Raw genomic sequence first — 21,488 nt, 5'->3', positions numbered from 1 at the left:
CACCCAGTATATAGATGATACACACCACCACCACCCAGTATATAGATGATACACACCACCACCACCACCCAGTATATAGATGATACACACCACCAACACCACCCAGTATATAGATGCTACACACCACCACCACCCAGTATATAGATGATACACCACCACCACCACCACCACCCAGTATATAGATGCTACACACCACCACCACCACCACCCAGTATATAGATGCTACACACCACCACCACCACCACCCAGTATATAGATGATACACACCACCACCACCACCACCCAGTATATAGATGATACACACCACCACCACCACCACCCAGTATATAGATGCTACACACCACCACCACCACCACCCAGTATATAGATGATACACACCACCACCACCACCACCACCACCACCCAGTATATAGATGATACACACCACCACCACCACCACCCAGTATATAGATGATACACACCACCACCACCCAGTATATAGATGATACACACCACCACCACCACCCAGTATATAGATGATACACACCACCACCACCACCCAGTATATAGATGCTACACCACCACCACCCAGTATATAGATGATACACACCACCACCACCCAGTATATAGATGATACACACCACCACCACCCAGTATATAGATGATACACACCACCACCACCACCCAGTATATAGATGATACACACCACCACCACCCAGTATATAGATGATACACACCACCACCACCACCCAGTATATAGATGCTACACACCACCACCACCACCCAGTATATAGATGCTACACCACCACCACCCAGTATATAGATGCTACACCACCACCACCACCACCCAGTATATAGATGATACACACCACCACCACCACCCAGTATATAGATGATACACACCACCACCACCACCACCCAGTATATAGATGATACACACCACCACCACCACCACCCAGTATATAGATGATACACACCACCACCACCACCACCCAGTATATAGATGCTACACCACCACCACCACCACCACCACCCAGTATATAGATGATACACACCACCACCACCACCCAGTATATAGATGATACACACCACCACCACCCAGTATATAGATGATACACACCACCACCACCACCACCACCCAGTATATAGATGATACACACCACCACCACCACCACCACCCAGTATATAGATGATACACACCACCACCACCACCACCACCCAGTATATAGATGATACACACCACCACCACCACCACCACCCAGTATATAGATGATACACACCACCACCACCACCACCCAGTATATAGATGATACACACCACCACCACCACCACCCAGTATATAGATGCTACACCACCACCACCACCACCACCCAGTATATAGATGATACACACCACCACCACCACCCAGTATATAGATGATACACACCACCACCACCACCCAGTATATAGATGATACACACCACCACCACCACCCAGTATATAGATGATACACACCACCACCACCACCCAGTATATAGATGATACACACCACCACCACCACCCAGTATATAGATGATACACACCACCACCACCACCCAGTATATAGATGATACACACCACCACCACCATCCAGTATATAGATGATACACACCACCACCACCACCACCCAGTATATAGATGCTACACACCACCACCACCACCCAGTATATAGATGATACACACCACCACCACCACCCAGTATATAGATGATACACACCACCACCACCATCCAGTATATAGATGCTACACACCACCACCACCACCACCCAGTATATAGATGATACACACCACCACCACCACCACCCAGTATATAGATGATACACACCACCACCACCACCACCACCACCACCACCCAGTATATAGATGCTACACACCACCACCACCACCACCCAGTATATAGATGATACACACCACCACCACCACCACCACCACCATCCAGTATATAGATGATACACACCACCACCACCACCCAGTATATAGATGATACACACCACCACCACCCAGTATATAGATGCTACACACCACCACCACCCAGTATATAGATGCTACACCACCACCACCACCCAGTATATAGATGATACACACCACCACCACCCAGTATATAGATGATACACACCACCACCACCCAGTATATAGATGATACACACCACCACCACCACCACCCAGTATATAGATGATACACACCACCACCACCCAGTATATAGATGCTACACACCACCACCACCAAGTATATAGATGATACACACCACCACCACCACCCAGTATATAGATGATACACACCACAACCACCCAGTATATAGATGATACACACCACCACCCAGTATATAGATGCTACACACCACCACCACCCAGTATATAGATGCTACACACCACCACCACCACCACCCAGTATATAGATGATACACACCACCACCACCCAGTATATAGATGATACACACCACCACCACCCAGTATATAGATGATACACACCACCACCACCACCACCCAGTATATAGATGCTACACACCACCACCACCACCACCCAGTATATAGATGATACACACCACCACCACCCAGTATATAGATTCTACACACCACCACCACCACCACCCAGTATATAGATGATACACACCACCACCACCACCCAGTATATAGATGCTACACACCACCACCACCACCCAGTATATAGATGATACACACCACCACCACCACCACCCAGTATATAGATGATACACACCACCACCACCCAGTATATAGATGCTACACACCACCACCACCCAGTATATAGATGATACACACCACCACCACCCAGTATATAGATGATACACACCACCACCACCACCACCCAGTATATAGATGCTACACACCACCACCACCCAGTATATAGATGATACACACCACCACCACCCAGTATATAGATGATACACACCACCACCACCCAGTATATAGATGCTACACACCACCACCACCACCCAGTATATAGATGATACACCACCACCACCACCCAGTATATAGATGATACACACCACCACCACCACCCAGTATATAGATGATACACCACCACCACCACCCAGTATATAGATGATACACACCACCACCACCCAGTATATAGATGCTACACACCACCACCACCCAGTATATAGATGATACACACCACCACCCAGTATATAGATGCTACACCACCACCACCCAGTATATAGATGCTACACACCACCACCACCACCCAGTATATAGATGATACACCACCACCACCACCCAGTATATAGATGATACACACCACCACCACCACCCAGTATATAGATGATACACACCACCACCACCACCACCACCCAGTATATAGATGATACACACCACCACCACCACCACCACCCAGTATATAGATGATACACCACCACCACCCAGTATATAGATGATACACCACCACCACCCAGTATATAGATGATACACACCACCACCACCACCCAGTATATAGATGATACACCACCACCACCCAGTATATAGATGATACACACCACCACCACCCAGTATATAGATGCTACACACCACCACCACCACCCAGTATATAGATGATACACACCACCACCACCACCACCACCCAGTATATAGATGATACACCACCACCACCCAGTATATAGATGATACACACCACCACCACCACCCAGTATATAGATGATACACACCACCACCACCACCCAGTATATAGATGATACACACCACCACCACCACCCAGTATATAGATGATACACACCACCACCACCACCCAGTATATAGATGATACACACCACCACCACCCAGTATATAGATGATACACACCACCACCACCCAGTATATAGATGATACACACCACCACCACCCAGTATATAGATGATACACACCACCACCACCCAGTATATAGATGATACACACCACCACCACCACCACCACCCAGTATATAGATGATACACACCACCACCCAGTATATAGATGATACACACCACCACCCAGTATATAGATGCTACACACCACCACCACCACCACCCAGTATATAGATGATACACACCACCACCACCTAGTATATAGATGATACACACCACCACCACCACCACCACCCAGTATATAGATGATACACACCACCACCCAGTATATAGATACACACCACCACCACCCAGTATATAGATGATACACACCACCACCACCACCCAGTATATAGATGATACACACCACAACCACCCAGTATATAGATGATACACACCACCACCACCCAGTATATAGATGATACACACCACCACCACCACCACCACCCAGTATATAGATGATACACACCACCACCACCCAGTATATAGATGATACACACCACCACCACCACCCAGTATATAGATGATACACACCACCACCACCCAGTATATAGATGATACACACCACCACCACCCAGTATATAGATGCTACACACCACCACCACCAAGTATATAGATGATACACACCACCACCACCACCCAGTATATAGATGCTACACACCACCACCACCACCCAGTATATAGATGATACACACCACCACCACCACCCAGTATATAGATGATACACACCACCACCACCCAGTATATAGATGATACACACCACCACCACCACCCAGTATATAGATGATACACACCACCACCCAGTATATAGATGCTACACACCACCACCACCACCCAGTATATAGATGATACACACCACCACCACCACCCAGTATATAGATGCTACACACCACCACCACCACCCAGTATATAGATGATACACACCACCACCACCCAGTATATAGATGATACACACCACCACCACCACCCAGTATATAGATGATACACACCACAACCACCCAGTATATAGATGATACACACCACCACCACCACCACCCAGTATATAGATGCTACACACCACCACCACCCAGTATATAGATGCTACACCACCACCACCCAGTATATAGATGATACACACCACCACCACCACCCAGTATATAGATGATACACACCACCACCACCACCCAGTATATAGATGCTACACACCACCACCACCCAGTATATAGATGCTACACACCACCACCACCCAGTATATAGATGCTACACACCACCACCACCACCCAGTATATAGATGCTACACACCACCACCACCACCCAGTATATAGATGATACACCACCACCACCCAGTATATAGATACACACCACCACCCAGTATATAGATGCTACACCACCACCACCACCACCCAGTATATAGATGCTACACACCACCACCCAGTATATAGATGATACACACCACCACCCAGTATATAGATGATACACACCACCACCACCACCACCCAGTATATAGATGCTACACACCACCACCACCCAGTATATAGATGATACACACCACCACCACCACCCAGTATATAGATGATACACACCACCACCCAGTATATAGATGATACACACCACCACCACCCAGTATATAGATGCTACACACCACCACCCAGTATATAGATGATACACCACCACCACCACCCAGTATATAGATGATACACACCACCACCACCCAGTATATAGATGCTACACACCACCACCACCACCCAGTATATAGATGCTACACAATCTGGGTTAGGGTTTTGGCTGGGGTAGGCCGTAATTGTAAATAAGAATTTGTCCTTAGCGGACTTGCCTAGTTAAATAAAGATTAAAATAACATACAAAATAACAACTTTTTAACCATTTTACGACATAAATAAAAGCAGTCAAACCCATGTTATTGTGAATAATAACAGACTCTTTAGAGACGTTTCCCGGGGACTCAGCTTCACGTCATGTTTAAAGAACAGCCCATTGCTGTCGACAATAACACACTGGTTTCTCTTCACTGCTTGATTTGGGCAGGAGCTCACCAGAACTGAGTACCCGGCACCTAAAAAATGTCCTATCGCTTGAGTTCCTGCACCTCTTATAAAAAATATTAGTTCGGAAGTATTGTATTGTTCCTGCACCTTAAATATAAACAGTACCGGAATTTATTTCAGTCCAAGTCAAGCACGGGTTCTCATGCCTTATTGCTTACATTCATGTGGCTCGCTTTTTTCTTTCCTTGTCTTGATTCTGTCCTTTTCATCATTTGAAATCAGAGTTGGTTGTAATGTATGATATGGTAACCACAGAGATCTCAACCCTTAATGGGGCGGCAGGTAGTCTAGTGGTCAGAGTTGGTTGTAATGTATGATATAACCACAGAGATCTCAAACCTTAATGGGGCGGCAGGTAGTGGTTAGAGCGTTGGACTAGTAACCGAAAGGTTGCAAGATCGAATCCCCGAGCTGACAAGGTAAAAATCTGTCGTTCGACCCCTGAACAAGGCAGTTCACCCACTGTTCCTAGACCAGTTCACCCACTGTTCCTAGACCAGTTCACCCACTGTTCCTAGTTCACCCACTGTTCCTAGACCAGTTCACCCACTGTTCCTAGTTCACCCACTGTTCCTAGACCCAGTTCACCCAGTAACACACTGTAGGCCGTCATTGAAAATAGTTAAATAAAGGTCCAATGTATGTTTCATTTTAAACCAGATCAGTATGTTACCTTACAACTAAACAACCAAGGACCTAATAATACTACCATTGATAATAACTATAATAAATACAAAATAATAACTTTACTCTTTATTTTTCCTTTATTTAACTAGGCAAGTCAGTTAAGAACAAATTCTTATTTTCAATGACGGCCTAGGAACAGTGGGTTAACTGCCTGTTCAGGGGCAGAATGACAGATTTGTACCATGTCAGCTCAGGGGTTTGAACAATGTCAGCTCGGGGATTTGAACCATGTCAGCTCGGGGATTTGAACCATGTCAGCTCGGGGATTTGAACCATGTCAGCTCGGGGATTTGAACCATGTCAGCTCGGGGATCTGAACCATGTCAGCTCGGGGATTTGAACCATGTCAGCTCGGGGATTTGAACCATGTCAGCTCGGGGATTTGAATCATGTCAGCTCGGGGGTTTGAACCTGCAATTAAGACAGTACTTACCGTCGTTAATCAGATCTCCTGTCATCTCTTCTTCTTCTTTCTCCTCTTCCTCCTCCTCCTCCAATGAGACAGTAATCTCCCCCTCCTCCTTCATTCCAAAAACGGCATTCTCCTCTTTCTCCTCCTTCAGAGTAACATCCTCCTCCTCTTTTACACTGAAAGCTTCTTCCTCTTCTTTTGCTGAGACAGTAATCTCGCCCTCCTCCTTCATTCCAAAAACTGCATTCTCCTCCTTCAGATTAACATCCTCCTCCTCTTTTACACTGAAAGCTTCTTCCTCTTCCTTCACAGTAGCAGTAACCTCCCCCTCCTTCATTCCAAAAACGGCATAGTCTTCCTCCTCTTCCTTCACAGTAACCTCCCCCTCATCCTTCTTCATTCCAAAAACGGCATTCTCCATCTCTTCAGTAACATCCTCCTCTTTCACTGTAACATCCTCTTCCACTCTGAACGCGTCTTTCTCTTCTACTTTCACGGCAACAGCCTCACCCTCTACTTGTTTTTGTATTGTAACATATTTCTCTTCCTCCTCCTCTTTCACCAGAGTTTCTTTCTCCGTCCAGCAGACCTCCTCATGGGTGGAGTAGCTTAGTGAGCTCATGGTCGGGGATGCTAACTTGCTAGCTAGTTAGCATTAGCAACTCGTCTAATACTAGTCCTAACTTAACCAGCTAGCTAGATGACTAACAACGGAATATTTAAACGAAAGGGGTAGTAACTAACTAGACGACAAAAAAATGAGTTTAAAACACAGTGGCTAATAATCACCGAAAGCGTCTGAAGAGCACCAATGTTTCAGCTTTGTTGCCTAGCAAGATACCGAGGTGGTTGACTTCTTCTTCTTTAGGATTTGGTTGGCGGCGCTCATCCGGGTTTAAGGTGCGTATACCGCCACCTGCTGTACTGGTGTGTGAGGCCATTCACGACCAACCAACATTCAATTCTTGATTCGGTAACACAAATTGTGTCAAATGAAAGTTTCCCTGACAACTATTAACCCATTCCACTATTTAATCCTATTTAATCGTACTCCAGGCCAACGGCCTGGGAGGACAGAACACTACCACTCAACACCCCCTGCAACTGTTCTGCAGTAAATCCTCCCAATCCAGAGTACTTCTCTGTCGCAGCCCCCAACAACCTCCTGTGACCTCCGATCCAGTTCTGTAGTACAGTTGACAACCATGGCTATGAATGCTATAAAAAAAAAGCCCACCTTTACTGAAGCACAAATTCTTCCCATCACTCTTCCCTTGATCTCTGCCTATTCACAGGGATCCTCTCGGGATCCCTCACCCTGTACCCATCTTCCTCTACCACTCTCTTCGCTGCTATCGGCATACAACACTTTCTGTCCTACTGTAACCCTGGCAACCTCAACCCGCCTTTCTCTCACCGAACACCTCCGATAGGTTGCTGACTTATTCTTTGAGTTTATTGGCTCTAAAGCTGTTTTATCGCCACCAATTGAACGGGGTTGAAACAATTCACTCAGGAAAAGTAATTCCACTATGGGGGAATATATGTACATATTCCTAAACCCTCAGTTATTCGAAAACCTCAAAATCCTATGTGGGGCCTGAGAGGGCGGGACAGCGTGAGAGTCCATGTAGCTCCTCAGATGTTAAGTATTTTAATTCCAGGAAATAGTTCAGCTGCAGGAATCAACGAGGACATTTACACGCACAGTAATAATTCGATATTAAACTGATCATAGGCAGGAGGTAGATGATGCAGTGGTCATGGTAGCACCTTACACTGCTCATCTTAATCGGCATCGCAGTGCTAGAGACGTTAACACAGACCCGGGTTCATTCCCGGATATCAGAGGATATCAGAGTGCCATCAGGTAGCCGGATTTCAGATGTGTCCATGGAAACAGGATATCAGAGTGCCATCAGGTAGCCTGATTTCAGATGTGTCCATGGAAACAGGATAGAGTGCCATCAGGTAGCCGGATTTCAGATGTGTCCATGGAAACAGGATATCAGAGTGCCATCAGGTAGCCTGATTTCAGATGTGTCCATGGAAACAGGATATCAGAGTGCCATCAGGTGGCCTGACTGAATCAGACTGCTCTTGTAACCGATGTGAAATGGCTAGCTAGTTAGCGGTGGTGCGTGCTAATAGCGTTTCAATCGGTGACGCCACTCGCTCTGAGGCCTTGAAGTAGTTGTTCCCCTAGCTCGGTAAGGGCCGTGGCTTTTGTGGAGCGATGCTTCGTGGGTGTCAGTTGTCTATGTGTGTAGAGGGACCCCGGTTCAAGCCCGGGTCGGGGTGAGGGGACGGATGAAAGTTAAACTGTTACACTCTTTCACCCTATTTGGGCCTTCCAAGGGTGTCGCATCGTGTTCTCATCCACAGTTCCAACACTTTATTCCTTTTGCAATTCTCTTCTGCTATACCAGCCTCCATCAAAGTGATCATCCCCACACCTGCTATACCAGTCTCCGTCAAAGTGATCATCCCCACACTTGCTATACCAGCCTCCGTCAAAGTGATCATCCCCACACATCTCGGCTCCTTCAGTCTATATATAATGGTATTCTAATACACCCCCCCCCAAAAAAAAATATGAAAACAATTTTGGGGAAAAAAACATTTACAAAATAATATTTGGAAGACCCTCAGTCCTCTATCAAATCAAATCTATTTATATAGCCCCGGCCTAAAACCCCAAACAGCAAGCAAGCAGGTATAGAAGCACAGTGGCTAGGATAAACTCCCGAGAAAGGCAAAAACCTAGGAAGAAACCTAGAGAGGAACCAGGCTATGAGGGGTGGCCAGTCCTCTTCTGGCTGTGCCGGGTGGAGATCAGTGGTTGTAGAGGGTGCAACAGGACAGCTGTCAAGGTGTTGACTTTTGCCCGTCGCCTGCAGCAAAGGCCTCCATCCCGTCTTCTGGCTGGGCAGAGTACTTAAGGATTTTAGTTACTTCGGTGTAACAAGGGGCCTAGCCGTGCGGCCCTACCAACCCTTCTATTTCTTCGTAATGGCCCTTCGCGTGAGTTGGGTTTGTTCCTTCGTTCACGTTGTCACTCCCTTATTTTCCCGGTCTAGTGTGGGGCCTTGGATAGAGGAGTACTTTATGTTTATAGACTCTTCCTATACTCCCTTACCTTGGGTCCCGGTCTAGTATGGGGCCTTGGATAGAGGAGTACTTTATGTTTATAGACTTTACCTATACTCCCTTACCTTGGGTCCCGGTCTAGTATGGGGCCTTGGATAGATGAGTACTTTATGTTTATAGACTCTTCCTATACTCCCTTACCTTGGGTCCCGGTCTAGTATGGGGCCTTGGATAGATGAGTACTTTATGTTTATAGATTCTTCCTATACTCCCTTACCTTGGGTCCCGGTCTAGTATGGGGCCTTGGATAGAGGAGTACTTTATGTTTATAGACTCTTCCTATACTCCCTTACCTTGGGTCCCGGTCTAGTGTGGGGCCTTGGATAGAGGAGTACTTTATGTTTATAGACTCTTCCTATACTCCCTTACCTTGGGTCCCGGTCTAGTGTGGGGCCTTGGATAGAGGAGTACTTTATGTTTATAGACTCTTCCTATACTCCCTTACCTTGGGTCCCGGTCTAGTATGGGGCCTTGGATAGAGGAGTACTTTATGTTTATAGACTCTTCCTATACTCCCTTACCTTGGGTCCCGGTCTAGTATGGGGCCTTGGATAGATGAGTACTTTATGTTTATAGACTCTTCCTATACTCCCTTACCTTGGGTCCCGGTCTAGTGTGGGGCCTTGGATAGATGAGTACTTTATGTTTATAGACTCTTCCTATACTCCCTTACCTTGGGTCCCGGTCTAGTATGGGGCCTTGGATAGAGGAGTACTTTATGTTTATAGACTTTACCTATACTCCCTTACCTTGGGTCCCGGTCTAGTGTGGGGCCTTGGATAGAGGAGTACTTTATGTTTATAGACTCTTCCTCTACTCCCTTACCTTGGGTCCCGGTCTAGTATGGGGCCTTGGATAGAGGAGTACTTTATGTTTATAGACTCTTCCTATACTCCCTTACCTTGGGTCCCGGTCTAGTATGGGGCCTTGGATAGAGGAGTACTTTATGTTTATAGACTCTTCCTCTACTCCCTTACCTTGGGTCCCGGTCTAGTATGGGGCCTTGGATAGAGGAGTACTTTATGTTTATAGACTCTTCCTATACTCCCTTACCTTGGGTCCCGGTCTAGTATGGGGCCTTGGATAGATGAGTACTTTATGTTTATAGACTCTTCCTATACTCCCTTACCTTGGGTCCCGGTCTAGTATGGGGCCTTGGATAGATGAGTACTTTATGTTTATAGACTCTTCCTATACTCCCTTACCTTGGGTCCCGGTCTAGTATGGGGCCTTGGATAGAGGAGTACTTTATGTTTATAGACTCTTCCTATACTCCCTTACCTTGGGTCCCGGTCTAGTATGGGGCCTTGGATAGAGGAGTACTTTATGTTTATAGACTCTTCCTATACTCCCTTACCTTGGGTCCCGGTCTAGTATGGGGCCTTGGATAGAGGAGTACTTTATGTTTATAGACTCTTCCTATACTCCCTTACCTTGGGTCCCGGTCTAGTGTGGGGCCTTGGATAGAGGAGTACTTTATGTTTATAGACTCTTCCTATACTCCCTTACCTTGGGTCCCGGTCTAGTATGGGGCCTTGGATAGAGGAGTACTTTATGTTTATAGACTCTTCCTATACTCCCTTACCTTGGGTCCCGGTCTAGTATGGGGCCTTGGATAGAGGAGTACTTTATGTTTATAGACTCTTCCTATACTCCCTTACCTTGGGTCCCGGTCTAGTATGGGGCCTTGGATAGAGGAGTACTTTATGTTTATAGACTCTTCCTATACTCCCTTACCTTGGGTCCCGGTCTAGTATGGGGCCTTGGATAGAGGAGTACTTTATGTTTATAGACTCTTCCTATACTCCCTTACCTTGGGTCTTCTTCTCTTATATATCAATAGCTAATAACTCATCTTCTGTTAGTTATTATGCTCGTCAGCTAGTAGTCACTGGGAAACTAGTATTGGTATATGTATTGACTTGTCCAAAGATATATTATTGTCCACACAGTGAAATATTCTTTAGTGCAATCACTTAAACCTATAACCAGGGTCACTTTCTGTTCAGTGAGAGCGTCAAAGGCGTTTGCTCTCCAGATCGTTAATCTGGCCTAGTTGTCAAAGTTTCAAGCTTTTATTAAGTCACTCTGTTTTTTGTCTTTATACACGTTATTACAATTCAATGGTTCTACAGTTTCCTAATACATCAATAATGCTCAATCAATCCTTAATGCGCTATGCTATGCCAAGTAATATTGCAAATATAATTCGCTTAAAACACTTCTTATAACTCTTAAACAAAGCAAACAGCCATATATTTACCTTGAAGCTCTATTCCCCTTGGTCCTTCCCCTGGTCCCTATAAGAGTAGTAATATTTACCTTGAAGCTCTATTCCCCTTGGTCCTTCCCCTGGTCTCTATAAGAGTAGTAATATTTACCTTGAAGCTCTATTCCCCTTGGTCCTTCCCCTGGTCTCTATAAGAGTAGTAATATTTACCTTGAAGCTCTATTCCCCTGGTCTCTATAAGAGTAGTAATATTTACCTTGAAGCTCTATTCCCCTTGGTCCTTCCCCTGGTCTCTATAAGAGTAGTAATATTTTCTGGTGTTTATACGACAATAATCTTCTTATTTAGTCCGAATTTTCTATGGTTTTTACTGCCTACTGTTTAGATATTGATTTCCTTTTGTCGACCCTTGGCTACTACGAGGCTTTAACTATTTCTGGGCTTTTTTTTCCAATCTCGCCAAACTGCGATGGTCTCTGGCACTCCCAAAGATGGAACGTTGTTGCTCCCAAGAGTTCTCTACGCCTCGCTCCGTTGAGGTGGTGAAGTTCTCTCTTCCACAACCCTGTTCTCTTACTCTTTTTAAGTGGAGTGAGCTTCCAGTGTACAACACAATTCTTTAAGATATACCAGTCAATAGTTTAGCTCGCGCCTTGATGTCAAAGTAGTCAATACAAACAGAGTATAGTACAAGTAATTTACCTTGTCTGATGATTCTCTATGATGTCCAACTCATATGGGTTGAGGATCATGTCTAGGCACTGATCTCTCCTCATTTTATACCTCTTTTAGACACTCAGTTTGGGGGGGAAGATGTTCGGGAGTGCAATCTATCTTAACACAGTGTGCCATTACATTATGTCCTTGCCACTTTTCTTTGCAGCTCAAGATTAAGTAGCACTTAGTCCAATGTTAATTCCTTCAGCACTGATGCCCATAAGTATTCTTCCGTTGGGGGCGTTGGTTTGGTAGATCTGTTCCTACCACTCCTCCTCAGTCTTCCTGTAGGTTGGTTCTTGTTTAATGTCCAGTACTTGTAGTTCCTGTGTATTTGGCTCCCTCTGCTGGTCACTTGCTGTTTGTGGCAGTTTCTTCCCGCATTCCCCAGTCAATAGTTGGTCTTAGAGCCCATGGATGTGGCTCTGGATCGGCTACTGGGGGAGGGGTCTGATCTCTTTTGGCTTTTTTCTACACACCTCAAGAGTCAAAATGAACAGTTTAGGGTTCCATAGCCGCAGGCAGGACAGTTGAAACTGGAGCAGCAGCACGGCCGGGTGGACTGGGGACGACAAGGAGTCATCATGCCAGGTAGGCCTGACGCCTGGTCCTAGGGCTCAGGTCCTCCGAGAGAGAGAACGAGAGAATTGGAGAGAGCACACTTAAATTCACACAGGACACCGAATAGGACAGGAGAAGTACTCCAGATATAACAAACTGACCCTAGCCCCCCGACACAAACTACTGCAGCATAAATACTGGAGGCTGAGACAGGAGGGGTCAGGAGACACTGTGGCCCCATCCGATGAGACTGGGCCAAACAGGAAGGATAAAACCCCACCCACTTTGCCAAAGCTCTAGACAATATTCTGCTGCTGATGCCAGATGCCGTAGCAGTCTCTCTCCGATGTAAAGCAGAGGGTCACTGAGCATGTGGGGCATGTGATGGGGGACTTCATCTTGCAGACAACACAGCAACGCCTCCATGCTGAGCCCCTTTGGCCCTTAGGCACATCCATGCCTGCACAAATATATTTGGGCAGATGAACACTTGTGGCAGGAGGGACAGAAGGGACAGGGCTTGGTGCAGTGGTGCTGCGGCCAGCAAGCTCCTTGATGAGCTGCTCTCGAGCAGAAGGGACAGGGCTTGGTGCAGTGGTGCTGCGGCCAGCAAGCTCCTTGATGAGCTGCTCTCGAGCAGAAGGGACAGGACTTGGTGCAGTGGTGCTGTGGCCAGCCAGCTCCTTGATGAGCTGCTCTCGAGCAGAAGGGACAGGACTTGGTGCAGTGGTGCTGCGGCCAGCAAGCTCCTTGATGAGCTGCTCTTGAGCAGAAGGGACAGGGCTTGGTGCAGTGGTGCTGCGGCCAGCAAGCTCCTTGATGAGCTGCTCTCGAGCAGAAGGGACAGGACTTGGTGCAGTGGTGCTGTGGCCAGCAAGCTCCTTGATGAGCTGCTCTCGAGCAGAAGGGACAGGACTTGGTGCAGTGGTGCTGTGGCCAGCCAGCTCCTTGATGAGCTGCTCTCGGAAGGCTTTCTGTGAGAGGAAGGGCTTTCCACAGCTCGTCGCCATTTCCTTGTGTAGGATGAATGCATTCACCACGGCGATGTCGATGAAATGATAGAAGAAGGTCTTGTACCATTTCATTGTCTTGTGGAGAACATTGTAATAGCCCGTCAGCACATCTGATAGGTACACACCTTCCATGCTCTTGTTGAAGTCCTTTACCGCAGTTGGAATGGGGATATTTTTGGTGGTCCATGCCCCTGTAGCGTCCTTCACACGCCTGACGACGTGATCTCCACTGAAGGACTTGTGGATAGTGGAGCACATCACCACCTCTTTGGCATCCATCCACTTCACAAACAGCAGGCCATCTTTACGGATCCATCTCATGGTCCCCCGCTCAGCCCACTTAGGCATGTTGTTCACCTTCGTCTTCGGGAAGCCCACCTTGGAGGTACGAATGGTGCCACAAGCCCACACTCCCCGCTTCCTAAGCTCTGCAAACAGGGTAGGGCTTGTGTAGAAGTAATCCACAAACAGTTTGTAGCCCTTCCCGAGCAGTTGAAAATCCAATAACACCATTACAGAGGCATAGCTGAGTTCCTTACCGGTAGCAAAACTCTTCTTCCCCTCGTAGACCAAGAAATTGCACGTGTAGGCACACGCAGAGTCAGCCAACACAAACAGCTTGAGACCACACTTGGTTGGTTTGTTTATCATGTATTGTTGGAGGCCAATTCTGTCCTTTGAGGCCACCATCCTCTCATTGATTGACACGTTCTGGGCTGGCTGAAAGTACGTCTTGCAGGCCTCGACGATGCTGTGGTAGAGAGGTTTGATTTTGCACAGCGTATCGAACCTCGCTGTGCCCCTCTTCTTCTTCTTCTCGTTCTCTTCATCAACCTTTGGGTCACTGATGTGAAGCGCCTGGGAGAGATCCAGAAACCTTTTGCAGGACATAACTGTCGAGGGGAAAGGCAGTTGGTAGACAGATGACGTTTTCCAGTAGTCCTTCAGGCTTTCCAGCCTCACCAGCCCCATGTAGATGACCAGTGAAAGGTAGCAGAAAAACTCTGACGTGGATATGGGCTTCCATGCTACCCTTTTGCCTGCTTGCTTCATCTTCCCATACTTATTCGTGTTAGACACGAGCGACTCTACAACGGATTGGGTGAAGAACAGCTGAAAAAGCTGAAGGGGGCTGTACGTAGCAGTCATGTTTAGCTGAGGTCCTGGCTTCCTTTTCGGCTTAAAAGTTGGTTGGGGTGGCTCCACATCGTCTTCTAGGACGGTGTGCCAACGCCTTTCTTTCCCTCTGTTAGCGGGTGGCACACTTCCCCTCTTCCTCTTCTTTGTCGGTCCTCTAGACGGCCCGGGAGGTGTGGAGCCAGAGGATGAACCAGCTTCAGAGGGGGATGGACAAGTTGGCACTGGGGGCTCCCAGTCGGAGTCAGTGTCACTGTGAAAGAAAATGTTCAGTTAGAATAGTTTCACATATGGTATAATGGTATAAGGTATAATAAACACACACATTTTTTTATATATATATATATGAGTACAGGGAACATAAAGTGCTGTTCCATTTCACTGTGTTGTGGGCCTGCCTCAAATAGGCTATTTCATGTGGGGTGGAGCAGCAGCTGGTAGACCAGGCTCCCTCTAATGTAGACTGATTGGAGGAAGCATGCTGGCTGTGTTTGCCTACATTCTACACCATACAATTAAATATATATAAATATATATATATATATATATATACACACACACACACATATTATATATACATACATATATACAGAAACATAGGCTATGGGTCGTTCTCATACATACAAACAGACCCTCACTCACTCAATGACTAGCCAACACCGTCAGCATTCAAAAGTGACCAAAACCTCAGCCAGGAAGCATAGGAACTGAGAAGTGGTCTGTGGCCCCCACCTGCAGAACCACTCCTTTATTGGGGGTGTCTTGGTAATTGCCTATAATTTCCACCTGTTGTCTATTCCATTTGTACAACAGCATGTGAAATTTGTCAATCAGTGTTGCTTCCTAAGTGGACAGTTTGATTTCACAGAAGTGTGATTGACTTGGAGTTACATTGTGTTGTTTAAGTGTTCCCTTTATTTTTTGGAGCAGTGTATATACAGTGGGCCAAAAAAGTATTTAGTCAGCCACCAATTGTGCAAGTTCTCCCACTTAAAAAGACGAGGCAAATACTTATTTTCCACCATAATTTGCAAATAAATTCATTAAAAATCCTACAATGTGATTTTCTCATTTTTCTTTCTCATTTTGTCTGTCATAGTAGTGTACCCATGATGAAAATTACAGGCCTCTCTCATCTTTTTGGTTGGTAGGTGATCAAATACTAATATCATGCAATAAAATGCAAATTAATTACTTAAAAATCATACAACGTGATTTTCTGGATTTGTTGTTTTAGATTCCGTCTCTCACAGTTGAAGTGTACCGATGATAAAACATTACAGACCTCTACATGCTTTGTAAGTAGGAAAACCTGCAAATTCGGCAATGTATCAAATACTTGTTCTCCCCACCGTATATAAATCAATAAAAAAAATCTCAAATTAATATGCAACCATTTAAACAACTGCATTAGCATGAGAAGCAAAAACATTTTTTTACTTACTGATCGAAAACTGGATCTTCTCCTTCCAAAAACATGTCATCCTCGCTGGAATCAAAACTCAGATCACTCACAGAGTCCTCGTCCATTCCTTCTGTGTCACTCTCAATTTCTGCAATAATATCATCAACATGTTTATACGTTGATTTAGCTTTTCCACTCTTAGTAGCCATGTTTAACTATCTCAGATTTGAGAAGTTTGTAGAAGAGAACGAACAGCTGTGAAACGTAAACTACCGTGCATCTGGTTTCCTTTCACCAGAGAATGAACTCTGTTGCGCACAGCTCTAGCATGATGATGGCTGTTTGTCCTACAAAACGGCGTTCACATACTGCTGGAAATCCCAGCTCATTGGCTACCCAGCTAGGTTTCAAAACGATAGGTGGTCATTGGACACCACCAGGTGTTGTATAGCCAATACATAATGTAGAATGATGAAACGAGTGTCTGAGGATTGCACAGAAACCGAACTTGACCGTGATAAACAACGTTTAGCCAATTAGATTTCAGAAAATTGTTTTTGCTGCAAGTTGAAAGAGTCGGAATTCATGCAGAATGCTGTTTCCAACACGGATCGTGTTGGGAGGTACACTACCCTTCTAAAGTTCAGGGTCACTTAGAAATGCCCTTTTGTCAATTAAAATAACATCAAATTGATCATAAATACAGTGTAGACATTGTTAATGTTGTAAATGACTATTGTAGTTGGAAATGGCTGATTATTTGTGGATTATCTACGTAGAGGCCCATTATTGTCTACAGAGGCCCATTATCAGCAACCATCACTCCTGTGTTCCAATGGCACGTTGTGTTAGCTAATCCAAGTTTATCCCTTTAAAAAGACTATTGATCACTAGAAAACCCTTTTGCAATTATGTTAGCACAGCTGAAAACTGTTGTTCTGGTTAAAAGAAGCAATACAACTGGCCTTCTTTAGACTAGTTGAGTATCTGGAGCATCAGCATTTGTGGGTTTGATTACAGGCTCAAAATGGCCAGAAACAAAGAACTTTCTTCTGAAACTTGTCAGTCTATTCTGGTTCTGAGAAATGAAGGCTATTCCATGTGAGAAATTGTCAAGAAACTGAAGATCTCGTACAACGCTGTGTCCTACTCCTTTCACAGAACATCACAAACTGACTCTAACCAGAATAGAAAGAGGGGTGGGAGGCCCCAGAGCACAACTGAGCAAGAGTACAAGTACATTAGAGTGTCTAGTTTGAGATACAGGCGCTTCACAAGTCCTCAACAATACCCGCAAAACACCAGTCTCAACGTCAACAGTGAAGAGGCGACTCCTGGATGCTGGCCTTCTAGGCAGAGTTCCTCTGTCCAGTCTCAACGTCAACAGTGAAGAGGCGACTCCAGGATGCTGGCCTTCTAGGCAGAGTTCCTCTGTCCAGTGTCTGTGTCCTTTTGCCCATCTTAATCTTTTATTTTTATTGGCCAGTCTGAGATAAGGCTTTTTCTTTGCAATTCTGCCTAGAAGGCCAGCATCCCGGAGTCGCCTTTTCACTGTTGACGTTGAGGCTGGTGTTTTGTGGGTACTATTTAATGAAGCTGCCAGTTGTGAGGCGTTTTTCTCAAACTGGACACTAATGTACTTGTACTCTTGCTCAGTTGTGCACCGGGGCCTCCCACTGGTTGCTCATAATGGGTTTCTGTACGCCTATTTAGATAATCCATTAAAAAAAACTGGAGTTTCCAGCTACAATGGTCATTTACAACATTAACAATGTCTACACTGTATTGCTGATCAATTTGATGTTATTTTAAATGGACAACAAATGTGCTTTTCTTTCACAAACAAGGACATTTCTAAGTGACCCCAAACTTTTCAACAGTAGTGTATATATAGAAATACACGTTTAAAATGTGTACCAATCGATTGGTCAAAAGAACAGGTGACTAAGTCAAACAATATTTTTTATTAGTCGGGGACAGCCCTACTGGTAAAAGATACCAGTCCATCTTCATATCAACTAACAGAACTCTGCTGGTTGTCCTGGTAACAGATACCAGTCCATCTTCATATCAACTAACAGAACTCTGCTGGTTGTCCTGGTAACAGATACCAGTGGGCAGATCTATTGTATTTGTTCAAACTAAACAACAGCACTTACTTTGATGAGTCAAATCTGATCCTTTCTTCTCTTCTCCTCCTCTCACAGTTCCACTCAGCCCCGTTCTTGTCCTGCAGTCCACCAGCAGCACAGACAACCTCTTCATCCCGGGAGAGGCACGACACTGGGACTCCAGGAGGGAGGAAGGGCTAGCGTTGTCCTGGTAACCATAAAGAGGGGACACAGACACATATCATTATATATGCTGATGTCACTGTTGTCATGAAGTGCTTTACAGAAACACAGACCCAGATAGAGAAAGCTGTATGCTAGACCAGACCAAGCTGTACCATCTGGTGTTCTGATCTGGAGAGACTCTTCTCTGCCTCTTCAGCTTCATGAGGTTGTTGAGGCTCCCCGGAGGATCCACGATAGTCATGTCTCTCGCCTGTGTGAACGAGAACATCAAATGCTTAGCAGGACAGGAAAATGGTCCATTTCACACACTAATCAAGAGAACATCCCTGGTAAATCATTACTGCCTCCGATCTGGCGGACTCAATAAACACACGTTTCAATTGTAGATTGTCAGAGGGTTGGAGTGTGTCCCTGGCTATCCGTCAAAATAAAAACAAACAAGAAAATGGCACATCTGCTTTGCTTAATATAAGGAATTTGAAATGATTTATATTTCAGTACATTTTAGACTTTTACTCAAGTAGTATTTTACTGGGTGATTCACTTTTACTTGAGTAATTTTCTATTGAGGTATCTTTACTTTTACTCAAGTATCACAATTGCGTACTTTTCCCCCACACCACTGTGATGCAAATGTTAAATGGCCGTTCCACAAAATGGATGCCTTTTGCGCCCCTTCGACATTTTAAGTATACATTATGCACTGTATATTATATTTTAAAAGACTGTTGTATTAGATTAAGTGCACTTTAATATAGACCACATGGAAAATTCAATAAATCTAATTTTGAAGTTCCAAAAATATATGTACCAATGGCAGATCGCCCCTTAAACAATTCCTACAGTACTGAACAACATACTAAAAGTGCAGAACTTCAGTATAATGCCCATTTTAAAAATATATATTTAAACAACTGCATAGTGCCCCTGTTTACAAGACAGTACTCACTGGTGGTAATCGGATCTTCAGTCTCGTTTTTCACTCCCAAAGCGTCTTCCTCTTTTATTGAGACACTCTCCTCTTTTATTGAGACACTCGCCTCTTTTACTCCAAACGTTTCTTCCTCCGTTTTGATTCTGAAAGCTCCTACCTCTTTTTCCACTTTGACAACCTCGTTCCCATATTCCTCTTTCACTGTAATATCATCCTCTTGTTTCAATGTGATAGCCTCCTTATTCATCCTTCAAGCTTCTTTGCCTCCTTTCACCAGTTTCTTTCTCCGTCGAGATTAGTGAGTTTATGCTCCGGGAGATTAGCCTAGTGCAGTATCAATGTAACACATTTGCTAATTTAACAAGCAAATTACGTTTAAATGAACCAGTAGATAGGTAATTATGTTCAAAACACTAAGAGTAATTTACACAAGATTGGTCTAAAGAGCTTCAATTTTTAGGTTTGCTAGCAAAGCACCGCGTGGGTAAATCAGGAACCTTTTGTCGCTGTTGAAGAATCCTCCCGCCCGTCCACTAGAAAGAATCACCTGAAAAATTCATATCGCCATCTGTTGACTGGAGTGGGTAACGCAAATTGGAAAAATATGAATTACAATGTTGTCTGGCAAGCAATGTCATGAGAAGTCATTTAAAAATAACCAGATGTTATGTTCTTACTTCTTACAGCCAATACTTTCCTCCAGGATTGGCCTGCCTATTAGGCAGGATTAGGTGACAGATAGAATAGGGTGCCATACTCCAAGCTAAATTGACCAAGGCTCATCACGAACAACACATAACACTTCATATAATGCTGCCCAAATACAATGAAAACTTCTCTCACCCAGTGGCATATTGGGCTATTTAGGTGAGTGTTGGTGTCTCTCATCTCCACAGAGGAACACTAGATCTCTGTCAGAGTGACCATCGGGTTCTCGGTAACCTCCCAGACCAAGGCCCTTCTCCCCTGATTGCTCAGTTTGGCCAGGCGGCCAGCTCTAGGAAGAGCCTTGGTGGTTCCAAACCTCTCCTTTTAGGAACGATGGTAGCCACTGTGTTCTTTGGGAACTTCAATGCGTCAGAATTGTATTT

General features: G+C 45.1%; 2 protein-coding genes across 4 annotated transcripts in view; both read right to left on the bottom strand.

Moving 5' to 3' along the window:
• Positions 1-9,519, bottom strand: part of LOC110487326 (uncharacterized) — a 30,561-nt gene extending 21,042 nt beyond the window's left edge. The window contains exon 1 of one of the 2 annotated variants that reach the window (XM_090194686.1): positions 6,975-9,519. In XM_090194686.1, the coding sequence (XP_090050812.1) occupies positions 6,975-7,575 (601 nt within the window). In that variant the 5' untranslated portion in view covers positions 7,576-9,519. The remainder of the gene's footprint in view (positions 1-6,974) is intronic. The other variant, XM_090194685.1, reaches the window with a different exon arrangement.
• A 2,541-nt stretch (positions 9,520-12,060) lies between these two features.
• On the bottom strand, positions 12,061-20,929 carry LOC118938392 (uncharacterized). Of its 2 annotated transcripts, XR_016485545.1 has the most exons (6): positions 20,413-20,929; positions 19,616-19,713; positions 19,326-19,485; positions 17,206-17,314; positions 12,590-16,014; positions 12,061-12,543 (listed from the first exon to the last, which is right to left on the bottom strand). XR_016485545.1 is itself a non-coding variant. In XM_036942173.2 (5 exons), the coding sequence occupies exons 1-5, from the start codon at positions 20,642-20,644 to the stop codon at positions 13,908-13,910; spliced, it is 2,706 nt and encodes a 901-aa protein (XP_036798068.2). In that variant the 5' UTR covers positions 20,645-20,929; the 3' UTR covers positions 12,061-13,907. The 2 variants fall into 2 exon arrangements, 1 of the variants encoding a protein (XP_036798068.2); XM_036942173.2 differs by having other exon boundaries at positions 12,061-16,014.
• Positions 20,930-21,488: the final 559 nt, after the last annotated feature.

The sequence above is a fragment of the Oncorhynchus mykiss genome, chromosome 13 (genome assembly GCF_057628025.1).
Source record: "Oncorhynchus mykiss isolate SJ-2025 chromosome 13, ASM5762802v1, whole genome shotgun sequence".
Classification (NCBI taxonomy): Eukaryota; Metazoa; Chordata; class Actinopteri; order Salmoniformes; family Salmonidae; genus Oncorhynchus; species Oncorhynchus mykiss.
This window is presented reverse-complemented; position numbering and strand designations above follow the sequence as displayed.